The sequence below is a fragment of the Cotesia glomerata genome, linkage group LG6 (genome assembly GCF_020080835.1).
Source record: "Cotesia glomerata isolate CgM1 linkage group LG6, MPM_Cglom_v2.3, whole genome shotgun sequence".
Classification (NCBI taxonomy): domain Eukaryota; kingdom Metazoa; phylum Arthropoda; class Insecta; order Hymenoptera; family Braconidae; genus Cotesia; species Cotesia glomerata.
In genome coordinates, this window is record NC_058163.1 from 399437 (window position 1) to 413984 (window position 14548).

General features: G+C 24.9%; 1 protein-coding gene across 1 annotated transcript; it reads right to left on the bottom strand.

Annotated features, from left to right (window-relative positions):
• Window positions 1–7385: 7385 nt before the first annotated feature.
• LOC123266713 (putative ankyrin repeat protein RF_0381) lies at window positions 7386–10892 on the bottom strand. The gene is made up of 2 exons (XM_044731093.1): window positions 10843–10892; window positions 7386–8664 (listed from the first exon to the last, which is right to left on the bottom strand). The coding sequence occupies exon 2, from the start codon at window positions 8610–8612 to the stop codon at window positions 7404–7406; it is 1209 nt and encodes a 402-aa protein (XP_044587028.1). The 5' UTR covers window positions 8613–8664; window positions 10843–10892; the 3' UTR covers window positions 7386–7403.
• Between the last annotated feature and the right edge of the window lie 3656 nt (window positions 10893–14548).

Genomic DNA, 14548 nt, shown 5'->3' on the forward strand with positions numbered 1-14548 from the left:
CCACGTAAAATTTTTTTCAAAACGTTTTTTTTTTCAAAATAGCAACATGAAATGATTTTAGAAAGTAAAAGATGGTTTAATTTAAGTGTTTTTTGGTGTACATCTACTTATATCATTGTATAAGTGTAATATGGTTGTGATAGAGACATTTAAAGATCACAAAATTGCTTGACCTTGACGAGTCGAGTATAAAGCACAACCTCACGCGCTTCGCGCTATGAGGCGTGCAATTAGTAAATATTAAATGATTAAAATTAGTTTAGTTTAGTTTAGTTTATTAACAAAATTATGTCAAGGCAGTTGCCGAATGACAAAGAGTAAGTATACATATAATTTTACATTATTGTGCAGTTTAACTTATAAATATTTAGAGTGTTTTACATAATAATATTTTTAGATAGGTGATAATAGCCAGTCCCATGGCTAAGCGGTATAATGCTTGTCATGCTTGCTTGGGTTCGAATGGTGAGGCGTGGGTTCGAATCCCGGTGTGAGCTGAAATTTAATTTTCAGTGAACATCGGTGCTCGTAACTCACGCCGGGCTGTACAGGTTTGGGTTTTTCGATGGTTTCCCCAAGCCCTGTGCTACCGGTGGGGCACAGGCAAATGCGTGCAGTTTCCCCAAAGTCGCATCGCCCATCGCCGCATTACTCTCCAGGCTGAAAAAGTATGTAATACCGCCAAAACTTATTCTGCCAAAACTTAATGTACCGATCAGCCTGGAGTCCCCTTCCGGTCTCGGCCGGACCCCCATTGAGACAGAAGTCTGAAAAGCGGGGTTAAAATAAAAAAAAAAAAAGATAGGTGATAATATTATATACTACATTAAAAATTAATATAAAAATTTGATTTATAAAGAATTAACTAATAATTTTAAGAATCTTTGATGTTACTAAAGAGACAGGTAGGAAACTTTAAATTAAAAAGAAGCTATATAAAGAAGGTTAACGAAGTTTGAAGATTAATAAAATAATGATAGAAGCATTTACAACAGTTTATGATTAAACATCTAAATTAAATAAATAAAAATTTTATTTTTGAAAACCTCCAAGCTTGATGAATTTATAATGTCCTCTAGTAGTTCTTCCCATAATCGTATAACTGTAATTACGAAAGAAGACTCATAATGAGTGGTACTGAAATTTGGGAATTTAAAGAGAATATTATTTTTCTTGGCTGCTAGTCTCTCCCCGAGAAAAAATATTTATATATAATTATATATATTTATATATAAATTGGTTATATATGATTATATATGAAAAATGGCCAAATATAATCATATCTAATTATATATAACTATATATAATTATATATAACAATATTTAATTATATATTTATTACATCTAATTAATTATTGGATTAATTTTATGGATAGAATATTTAATATGGTCCTACGCAATTCTGTGTAACCAATTAAAATGCAAAAAAAAAATATCTAGATATAATTTTATAGCTATAATACCAGCGGTCACCCATCCAACTATTAACCCTGCCCAATGCTGCTTAACTTTGGTGATCTCTGTGCGTCTTGAAGTGTCTGCTGTGCTGCTGTCTTAGATAATAATGATTCTATGATCTACATAATGTATCATATGAGTTTATCATGAATGGAATATAAAAATTGATTTTAATATTTATTTGGATAGTCATTATTCATAATTTATTTATTTTACCGAATTTCATTATAATATAACACTTATTTAAATAATAAAATAAATAATGATTATTTTACTATTAGGTAATAGCAGAGCAGACCAAAACATCTCATAGGAAATGTGACAAATTTTGTATTTCAGAATTATTTAAACGTAATTATAAACATCATTTTACACTTTTTGTGATTACCAAAAAAAAAATTTTTTTTCAAAGAAAAAGTTTTTATGTCTGTTAATTATATATAAGCATATATAATTCTATATACTTATATATAATTATATATGGGACTATATACAATCTTGCATGTCTGTATATTGCTCCATATATAGTCATATATAATTATATATGATTATATATAACCTCATATGCAATTCCATATATAATCATGTATGATTATATATAATTCTATATACTTATATATAATTGTATATGGAACTATATATAATCGTGCGTGGTTGTATATTGCTCCATATATAGTCATATATAATTATATATGATTATATATAACCTCACATACAATTCCATATATAATCATGTATGATTATATATAATTCTATATACTTATATATAATTGTATATGGAACTATATATAATCGTGCGTGGTTGTATATTGCTCCATATATAGTCATATATAATTATATATGATTATATATAACCTCATATACAATTCCATATATAATCATGTATGATTATATATAATTATGTATGATCATATATAATTGTATATAATTATATATGTGATTCCATATATAATCATATATGATTATATACAATTATATATAATTATATAGAAACATTTTTTCTCGGGTCAGATCGTCTTACAGTAAGGTCTTCTTGAAATAATTCGCGCAAATAGCTAGGTTTACCAATTTCTAATAATTTATAAAAGTAACAACAAGTAAAATAAATTCGACGACTCTTTATCGAGAGCCATCCCAGTTCACGTCTATAAGGCGAGACATGTTCATCTCGCTTTAAATTGAAGATGAAGCGAATTGCTGAATTTAAAGAACGCTGGAGTTTACAATCTTTTCATCAGTTGCATTTAATAATACTATAGAGCAATAATCAATTAACGGTAAAATAGTTGCCGATACAAGTAATTTTTTAATTGATGAAGTGTAAATATTTCTACGTAATTTCAGGCTATATAATGCCGAATTGATTTTACTTATAGTTTTTGATGTGTGTAAGTTCCACGATAAATTACACGTAAAATGAACTCCAAGGCACTTGATTGATTCAATATAAGGTAGAGGTACACCATTAATTTCTAGCTTTGGAATACCTTATCGCATAAGAGCAAATTTTAAAGGCCCATATTAAAGCAAATTTTTTAAGGGAGTTGGGAAAGAACGGATAGGGGAAAGGGGGGGGGGAACCTACTCAGTGGGAATTTTTCCGTAATTGAAAAAATAATCAGACAGCCCAGACTGGGAATCGAACCCAGATCTCTCGGTTACGCGCCAAGGGCTCTCCCAGTTAAGCTATCCGAGACAAGTACTGACTACTTTATTCAGTCACGTATATAAGACCCACCGAGCAAACAACGCCACCGTCCATCTTACGGTAAAGAGCCATATTAAAGCAAATTTTTTAAGGGAGTTGGGAAAGAATAGATAGGGGAAAGGGGGGGGGAACCTACTCAGTGGGAATTTTTCCGTAATTGAAAAAATAATCAGACAGCCCAGACTGGGAATCGAACCCAGATCTCTCGGTTACGCGCCAAGGGCTCTACCAGTTTTACTTTGTTATTTGATCCCATTACCATTGCTTTAGTTTTAAGTAGATTTACTTCTGACCCATTATCTCTGGCCCAATCTACTACTGCTTGAGACTACTCTCTGGCCCAATCAACTACTGCTTAAAATTAGTTAAATTTTATATTCGAAGTAAATATTCAAATCATTTATTTCATGCTTTTACTCTTACCTGTTGTAATAAACATCTTTTGGTTAACTCTGTTTTATTTATAAAAGAAAATAAAATAAAAAAAACCATTCGGCAGCCGAAATGGAAGTAGATTTCTTTTTCATAAAATAAATTTAAGAAAAAAAAATTATGAGTACACCAAAATATTTGAAAATTATTTGCCCCGCGTTATATCGTATATATATATATATATATATATATATATATATATATATATATATATATATATATATACATACATATATAAATTTTTGAACCGTATGTATTTTTTGACTCAGCTCATCGAGTTAGGTCGAAATAGACCAAAATTTTTCAAAAGTTGCGTTATGAGGACAATTACAATAGTTAGATTTTTATGAAATCTACTAAAAATTTCATTAAAATAGATCCCAAAATAGATGTTTTTTGGCCTAGAAATACATGTAAATATGTAAATTGAAGCTTATTTTTTCAGCAATAAGATGCATTTTACAGAATTCAAATATCTCGACGCGTTTAAAAGTTATTTGAAGAAAAAGCGATAAAAATATGGAATTTTCGTATTTTTCAAAATTTAAAAATGCTGTAATTTCTAAAATTATTGACCGATTTGGCTCAAATTTGAACTCGACCTTCATAATCGTCTGTAGAATAAGTATGTAGAGTTTCATTGAGATCAATAGAGAATTGTAGACGTTATCATGCTGACAAGCCCCGCGTTATATCGTATATATATATATATATGCATACATATATAAATTTTTGAACCATATGTATTTTCTGACTCAGCTCATCGAGTTAGGTCGAAATACACCAAAATTTTTCAAAAGTTGCGTTATGAGGACAATTACAACAGTTAGATTTTTATGAAATCTACTAATAAGGAAAAAACATATTTCGGTACAAAAGGACATTGTAATTTAAAACCCTATGAGGAAAAGTCAAGAACAAAGAATAATAAAAAACCATATGTAACTAAACAAAAATAATATTGTTAAATAACATTTACTGTTAAAATCTAACTTTATATAATATTGTAGTTAAGCAAAATTGAGTTAAAATAATTAATAATTATTATCTTGTATTTAATTTATAATTAATAATTATTATTTAATTAATTTACTATTAAATCATTATTTAATTATTATTTAATTTATAATTAAATAATAATGTCTATTCTTTTATACATGATAATAATTAAACCGACTTATAATTTTATTAGAAAATCCGATTGTAAAATAATAGAAATAATATTTAATTCAAGTTAAGTAAGTAAACTTTTCAATAAATAAAAATAACATTCACTAGATGGAAGCATAACAACAGTTTTTAAAGTTTTTTACAAGTGACATTTTTTTTTATTTGTTTTTAATAATTTTTTCAATAAAAAAAAATCTAAAAATTTTTAAATGTCGGCTAATTTAATTTTCATAAATTATTGGTGAAAATTTTTAGAAGCATTTTTTAAATTTTACTTTATTTTTTTTTAAGAATATAAAAAATTGACAATATCATCAATAATTTTCACATTTTTAATTTTTATAAAATTATAAAAAATTTTTTAATGTCATTTAACTTCATTATCATTTTGAATTATAATACTGAAGTTAGCTAACAGCTGTCAATTTTCTAAATTCTTATAACTAATCAATTACAATAAAAAAAGTACTTGTAAAAATTTTTTAAAACTTTTAAAGATTTAATTTTTTAAATAAATTTTTCGGGCTGTTATTTGTATGACATTAAAGTTAGGTAGCTGTCACTTGACAATTTTTTAATTTTATTTAACAAAAAGATTTGTTTTAAAATTGAAAATTAAGTTAGCCATTTAAAAATTTTTAGAATTTTTTTTTATTGAAAAAATGATGACAAAAAAATTTTTAAAAAATGTCACTTGTAAAAACCTTTAAAAACTGTAAGTGAAATTTTTTAAAAATATTTTTTTGTTTTAATTTAATTATTAAAAAAAATAAAATAATTAAAAACGTCGGCTAACTTTAGTATCATCAAAAAGATTTGTTTTAAAAAAATATTTTTAAAAAATTTATTTTTTTTAATTCTACATTAATATTCATGTGATTTGTTGGTTAAAAAAAATTCTGAAAATAATTCAACATCATCTTCAATGGTAAGTCTTAATTTATATTATTTATTTATTAATTAATTACAATATATTTTCATAACAATAAAGTTAGCCGACATTTTTAATTTTTTTATTTTGCTTAATTTATTAAATTTGAATTAAAAAATATTTTAAAAATTGCACTTATATATATATATATATATAGCAGTATATATATATATATATATATATATATAGCAGCATATATGCATATATATATATATATATATATATATATATATATATATATATATATATATATATATATATATATATAGTTATATATATATACAGTTATACTCATATATATATATAGTTATATATATATATAGTTAGCATATATATATATATATATATATATATATATATATGCCATATATACTGCTGCATATATATATATACAGTTATATATATATATAGATATATATAGCTATATATATATATATAGTTATATATATATAGTTATATGCTATATATATATATATATATATATATATATATATATATATATATATATATATATATATATATATATATATATATATATAGTTTTTGGAGTTTTTAACAAATGAAAAAAATTTTTTTTTATTTTTTTGTAATAATTCTTCAACAAAAAAAATCATAAAAATTTTCAGATGTCGGCTAACTTTATTTTCATTATATTTTTTTATTTTACTTGAAAAGTAAAAGGTAATAAATAAAATAATTTTATTTAACTAATGTAATTTAAAATAAAAATTAAGTTAGCCGACATTTAAAAATTTTTATAATTTTTTTTATTGAAAAAATTACTACAAAAAAAAAAGAATTTTTTACACGTGCAATTTTTGAAAATTATTTTTCAGTTTTAATAAAATGATTAAAAAATTCAAAAAATTAAATTAGAACAAAAATATTTTTTAAAAATTCCACTTCGTTTTATTTTTTTTTTTTATTTTGTAATCATTTTTTCAAAAAAAAAAAAATTCTAAAAATTTTTAAATGTCGGCTAAATTTTCAATAATAATAAAGTAAGCCGACATTTTTGATTTTTTTTATGTTGCTTAATTTATTAAATTATAACTAAAAAATATTTTTAAAAAATTGCACTTAAAATTTTTAACAAATGAAAACAATTTTTTTTTTATTTTTTGTAATAATTCTATAATAGAAAAAATCATAAAAATTTTTAGATGCCAGCTAACTTTATTTTCATACTTTAGTATTGTAATTTGAAGCAGCTCAAATAATTACTTATCAATTCATCAGATATTACATTATTTACAATAAATAAATTATCCAATATAATTTATTTTCTTCTTTTTTATCACGTATTTAATAGAAACTTCAGAGATAGTTTTATTTACCAAAAAATTTTAATAGAAGAATTTTTCTTGCTTTTGTATCAAAAAAAAAAAAAAAAAAAAAATTAGTTTAATAAATTAAAAATTTATCAAGAATATAATATGAATATAAAGTTAACCGACACTCAAAAATTTTTTATTTTTTTTATTTCTTAAAAATTAGAACTAAAAAACTATTTTTAAAAAATTCCACGTATAATTTTTAAAATTTTCTACATGTGAAATTTTTTTTAAAAATTATTTTTCAATAAAATAAATTATAAAGATTTTTAAATGTCGGCTAATTTAATTTTCATGAATATAATTCATAAAATTAAATCTTTTAATACAAATAATTAAAAAAATTACCTACTTATTTCAAAAAAATTTATTAAATTAAAAAAGACAATTCTTCCATCTCATTATTACTTAAATATCTAAAAATTTCTCTCACAAAAACATCCGGTAATTCCTCAAGAGTATCAAAAATAAAGTCTTCAATTTTTTCAATAAAATTTCTCCTAATTAATCCTTCTCTTAACCGATTTAAAAAAAGCGGTGTATAAATAGGAAATTTTCCTTCAACTTCATCAAAATTATCAACAATTCTCCTAATTTTTTCATTAGCCATATAAATAGCCAACTGATGAATAGATTTATTAAAAATCTCAAAAAAATTCACATAACTATCCCCAATTTTCTCCAATTTCATACTTTTGATTTCTTCTTGGCATTTTTTTTCAAACTCATCTAATTTATCATCAATATTAATTAATTTTAAATTATCTTCACTGACAAAATAATTAATAAATTTTAACTTAAGCACATGTCTTTTAATTAAATTCGCAACAGCTGTGCTTTCAGCCACAGCAAGTGCTGTTTTTTTATTTTTATCACAAGAATTAATATCAACATTTCCGTTCAAAAGTTGATTAATAATTTTATAATTATTATTTTTAACAGCTTGATGAAGAATTAATTCATTATTTTTGATTAATGTTTTTACATTATTAAATTTATTTATTAAAAATGTGACAATTTCTTCATGATCATTTTCAACTGCGCTAAAAAGAAGCGAAGGAGAATTTTCATTACAAATACAAGGCAATTTAATTTCAAAATGTTTGAACAATAATTCTACAATATCAATCATTCCTAATCTAACAGAAAAGTGAAGGATGCATTCGCATCCTTCAATTTTACACCTCGCGCCCTTTTCCAATAAAAATTTTGCAATATCTTCATTCCTGTATCTAATTGCGCAGTGCAATGGTGTCCAACATTGCTTCAATCCGTAATTAGCTACCGCTGAAATTTCAGCGCCATGTTGGATTAATAAGCTTACAATATTTAAATCTCTTTCTGCGGCAATGTGAAGAGCTGTTTCTTTGTAACTTGTTGTTGCGTTGATGTCTACATTTTTATTCAGTAAATATTTTACTAGTTCTTCGTCGCTGTTAGCTACGGCTGCATGCAAAAGAGTGAAGTCTTTGCGACCGTGGTAGATTCCTATTGCGTTAATATCAACACCGTTTTTTAGGATGTGATCTATGTTATCTTTATCAATGTGGTCGTAGTATAATTGTTTGGAGTTGTTCATTATTATTGACAGTGGTTTATTTATTTAATGGAGAAATAGAGCTGTGAATTATCTGAAACAGAATGTTTTATGTTTGATTAATTGTCAAATTAAATTCTTATTATTAAGAGAATAAGATCTCTAGATACAGAAATGACCTTGTATCTTGTGAACTATTGACATTTTTGAAGATATAAGCTCATTTTCATGTTACACTCGTCGAGACCTTTCATTTGAGTACCCACATCAATTTTTCATATATTTTATATATTTATATATATATGTATATATGAAAAATATATCAAAATGCATGTGGGTACTTAAATGAAAGCTCTTGATGAGTGTAACATTGGGATGAGCTTATATCTTCAAAAACGTCAATATTTGAAAAAGTATAGTGCAATTTAAGAAATATCTTGTGAACTATTGACATTTTTAAAGATATAAGTTCATTTTGATGTTACACTCATCAAGACCTTTCATTTGAGTACCCACATCAATTTTTCATATATTTTATATATTTATATATATTATATATATGGATATATGAAAAATATATCAAAAATGCATGTGGGTACTCAAATGAAAGCTCTTGATGAGTGTAACATTGGGATGAGCTTATATCTTCAAAAACGTCAATATTTGAAAAAGTGCAGTGCAATTTAAGAAATATCTTGTGAAATATTGACATTTTTAAAGATATAAGCTCATTTTGATGTTACACTCATCAAGACCTTTCATTTGAGTACCCACATCAATTTTTCATATATTTTATATATATAAATATATTTCCCAAATACCATATGTATAAAATATATAAAAAATGCCATGTGGGTATTTGAATAAAAGGTCTCGATGAGTGTAACATTGAAATAAGTTCATATCTTAAAAAATGTCAATAATTAAGAAATGAAATTTTATCTTGTAAATTAATGATATTTTTAAAAATATAAACTCATCCTGATGTTACTCTCATTGAGACCTTTCATTTGAGTACCCACATCAATTTTTCATACATTTCATATATTTATATATTTCCCAAATACCATATATATAAAATATATAAAAAATGCCTTGTAGGTACTTAAATGAAAGGTCTCGATGAGTGTAGTATCGAAATGAGTTTATATTTTAAAAAATATCAATAATTAAGAAATGACCTTGTATTTTGTGAACTATTGAAATTTTTAAAGATATAAGCTCATCTTGATATTACTCTCATTGAGACCTTTCATTTGAGTACCCACATCAATTTTTCATACATTTCATATATTTATATATTTCACGAATACTATATATATAAAATATATAAAAAATGCCATGTGGGTAATTAAATGAAAGGTCTCGATGAGTGTAGTATCGAAATGAGTTTATATTTTAAAAAATATCAATAATTAAGAAATGACCTTGTATTTTGTGAACTATTGAAATTTTTAAAGATATAAGCTCATCTTGATATTACTCTCATTGAGACCTTTCATTTGAGTACCCACATCAATTTTTCATATATTTTATATATTTATATATTTCACAAATACTATATATATAAAATATATAAAAAATGTCATGTGGGTACTTAAATGAAAGGTCTCGATAAGTGTAACATCGAAATGAGTTTATATTTAAAAAAATGTCAATAATTAAGAAATGACATTGTATTTTGTGAACTATTGACATTTTCAAATATATAAGCTCATCCCGATGTTACACTCATCGAGACCTTTCATTTGAGTACCCACATCAATTTTTCATATATTTATATATATTATATATATGTATATATATATATATATATATATATATATATATGCAGCATATATATATATATATATATATATATATATATATATATATATATATATATATATTATATGTATATATAAAAAATATATCAAAATGCCATGTGGGTACTCAAATAAAAGCTTTTAATGAGTGTAACATCGGGATGAGCATATCTTTAAAAACGTCAATATTTAAGAAAGTAAAGTGCAATTTAACAAAAGTCATTATTTACTAAAGCAAAATTTTATTTTTTTCAACAAATGAATTTGTTCTAAAAGAACTACTTTAAAAAAATTTCTCATTTTTTAAAATTTCTACGTCAATTTTTTTTTTTCATATTTTTTGCCAACATTTATTTGTTACAAAAATTGTTAAAAATATCAAATATCTGCTAAATTAATTTTCATGAAAATTTTTTTTAGTTAAAAAAAAAAATAACTTATTAAGTTATGAAAGTTTAAATAAATACCTAATAAAAATGTTGAATATTTATCAAAACACAGTACTCCATAAAATATTTTTGTAATTTATTCAGGAATACTTTTGTTATGGACCTGAAAAAAAAAAAATATGTTGTCAATTTAAATTAATAAATACGAATTAAAATTTCATAAGTATAATTTTTAATTAATAATTATGTGAATATTAATTAAATAATTAATAATATAAAGAGCGCATCTTAAAAACTAACCTCCAAGCAGTGTGTAGTGTTTATTTTATTTATGTCAATTGTCAAATGTCGGTAATGAAGGGTCCATTCGCGTTGGACGATCACAAATTTTACGCGCGCTTTATTTAAAAAATACCCGATTTAAAAATTTAAACAGTGTTAAGCTTTGACGCTGCATTAATTTAATAAGCCAGCGTCAGCAAGAAATTGTTTATTGCCCCTTAAGCGTCGGAAGTAGCAAAAGCGTAAGCGCTAAAATAAATAAATAAATAAGGGCTTAAGGGTAATCAACTTTCCCTGAATATAGATAAGACAAATTATATTACTTTTGGTAGTTACATTGATAGTGTTCCTTACAAATACAAACTATTTATAAGCAATAAAGAGATTAATAGAGTAGATAGCTGTAAATATCTTGGAATAATCTTTGATAAGAACATGAAATGGAACATTCATACTAATGAACTGGCAAAAAAAATTAAATTTTTCTTGTATTTGTACTATAAGTTGAAACATTGTATACAACCTATTGTATTGAAAACAATATCCGAACAAAAACAGTTTCACTGTAAAAAAGTCGCGCCAAGTCCACGTTCATAAGACTATTAGGAAAAAAAAATTTTTTTTTTTTTTAAAAAAAGATACAAAATAAAAAAATTAAAAAATCCAAGTAACCGATATGATTGTTTTTGATTTTCGGAAATTAAAAAAAATTTTATTGTAAATTTAAAAATTAAAAAAAAAATTTTAGAACGTATTTAGTGTGCGTGGTTGCAAAATATTTTACTTTTAATGAAATTCGTAAAATCTATTTACTAGGACTTTAAAAAAATTGAAATAGACAATGACGCACACCAAGTACGTTCTAAAATTTTTTTTTTAATTTTTAAATTTACAATAAAATTTTTTTTAATTTCCGAAAATCAAAAACAATCATATCGGTTACTTGGATTTTTTAATTTTTTTATTTTGTATCTTTTTTTAAAGAAAAAAAAAAATTTTTTTTTCCTAATAGTCTTATGAACGTGGACTTGGCGCGACTTTTTTACAGTGAAACTGTTTTTGTTCGGATTTTAGTATTTTTTGTAATTATAATGAAAATTTACAATCTGTACCAACTTAAATCTCGTGTTGACTGCATTTTTTACTGCAAACTATCCCTTTGAAGCTACAGTTTATGTAGATGTAATTCCAGTGCACCCTGGCGGCCGTAAATGTAAGCTGTGAATTACTTTTTTTAACTGTAGTTACTTATCTATAGGAGGATTACTACACATTTTTATTTTATCTAGTCTGTGGCGCTGACCTTTCTCCATAAAAAAAAAGTCAGGATCGAAATTTGTGAGCGAGCTATAGTATGCGCTGATAAAATTTAATAATTTCAAGTAAATAAATTGTTATAAGTGAATATAATTAATTAATACGGTGAAGTAAATTATGAATTACTGTTATGATAAACAAATTGGATAAAAAAAGTACCGTAGAATTAAATAAAATTTCGCAGCCTCAAAAAACCGTTCTGCTTACAGTAAACACAGTCGGTAGTCTGGCGCTCCGTTTACAACGGATTTGAACGGAACTTGGCGCCAGATTCTACCGAATCTGTGGATATCCCTCGCGGTTTTTGAAATACCGTAAATTTCCGGTATTAATGCGTTTACTGTAAATTTACCGTTATAATTCTGAAATAATACGGTATTTCTGTGGTCATTTTGGCCAGTTTTTTTACTATAGTTATGCAGCATTTCTACCGTACTTTTGCTGCAAAGTTCAGAAATAATACTATAAAATTACTGTAAAACTCTAGAACTTTTACCGTAAAAAATCTATGTATTAACTATAATATAACTATAATTTTAAAATAATAAAATCGTATTTCTACGGTAAAAATACCAAAGATATACTATAATTTTGCCGCGTTTATACTGATATAATTAAAGATATAATGCTTTCTACCGTAAGATGGACGGCTGTGTTTATTACTCGGTGAGTCTTATTAGGTGACTGAGTAATTAAGTATGGATAGTGTCTCTGATAGCTTAACTGGTAGAGCCTTCGGCGCGTAACTAAATGATCTGAGTTCGAATCCCGGTCTAGACTAAAAAAAATTATTAATAATAATAATAACAATCGAGAAATTAGTTTATCAACCTCTTAAAAATAATTCACGATAATTTATAATATTATAAAAAAAAATTTCAAGCTATCGAATAATAGTAGTAAAGCAGCATATTTTTGGTATTTTGCCGGTAATAGAAAGTAGGGATCTTCTTTTCCGGTTTTTTGCTGCAATAATGCCGCAGATATACAGTAAATATGCGGTATATTTACGGTTTAAATGCTGTAAATATACCGTAACTTTTCTATTGTATTGCCATAAATATTCTGAATTTATTTCATAATTTTTTCATAATAATTCGACAAAAAAACTGGCTAAAATAACTGAAGTATTACGGTAAAAATACAGCATTTATATCGTATAAATACCGAATCTTTACGGCATTTCCAAAACCGTGAGGGATTATGGGTTGTTTGATAGCTTAATTAATTATGGAATAATTGCTTGGGGCGGAGCATATGAAAACTCCGTTAAATATCTTGTTAATGTAAAAAATAAATTAATAGACAGAATATTCATTAATAATCAACTAACTGCCCCGCTAAAACTCAAAGAAAATTTTGTTGTCAGTGCTTTAACCAATTATTTTGAACTTTGTAAAAATCAGTATGTTGAAAGACCTTTAAATACTCGAACTAAACAACTCCCTCTCCCGAAAATAAATAAGAAATTAAGTACTAAGAATGCCTGTTATGTAGCAATAAAATATTTCAATTTTCTACCTAATGATATGAAGCTGTTAAGTGTTTCTAAAAAAATCTTGCGTAAAAAGTTAGGGATATGGATAAAATCCAGTCCTACTGTAGTAATTTAGATTTTAAGTTACTATGCATGTGTTTAATACTTGATACTTTGTACAATAGAACATGCCTTCTATAACTTTATGTAAAACATTGTATAACTTTTTGTATTCCTTCTGGTCTCTATGCACAGGTGTAGCCCACCTCTATAGAACTATTTTCAGAAGTAAAAAAAAAAAATAAATAAAAAATAAAATAAAAAAATAAATTTCATTATTTATATAAGATCCAGTAAAAAAATAAATAATAGTTTAGAAAAACTAAAAAACACGCTTAAAAATTTTTATAACAAACTTAACTGAAATTACAAATATACAAACATACAGGCGAAGCTAATAAAAAGCGTGTAAAATGGAATCAAGAGACTCGATAGAGTCTGGCGCCAAGTTCCGTTCTCAAGCCAGACTACCGAGTGTGTATATACCGTAAGCAGAACGGTTTTTTAAGGTTACAAATTTTTTTTCAAATTTACTTTGATTTTTTTTATAGCTACAGTCGACAAATAAGGGTAATCAGATTCGAGCGATTTCCAAGTTACAATCAGGTTAGGATTAGTTTTCCAGTCTACTGTAGATCGATTAATAAA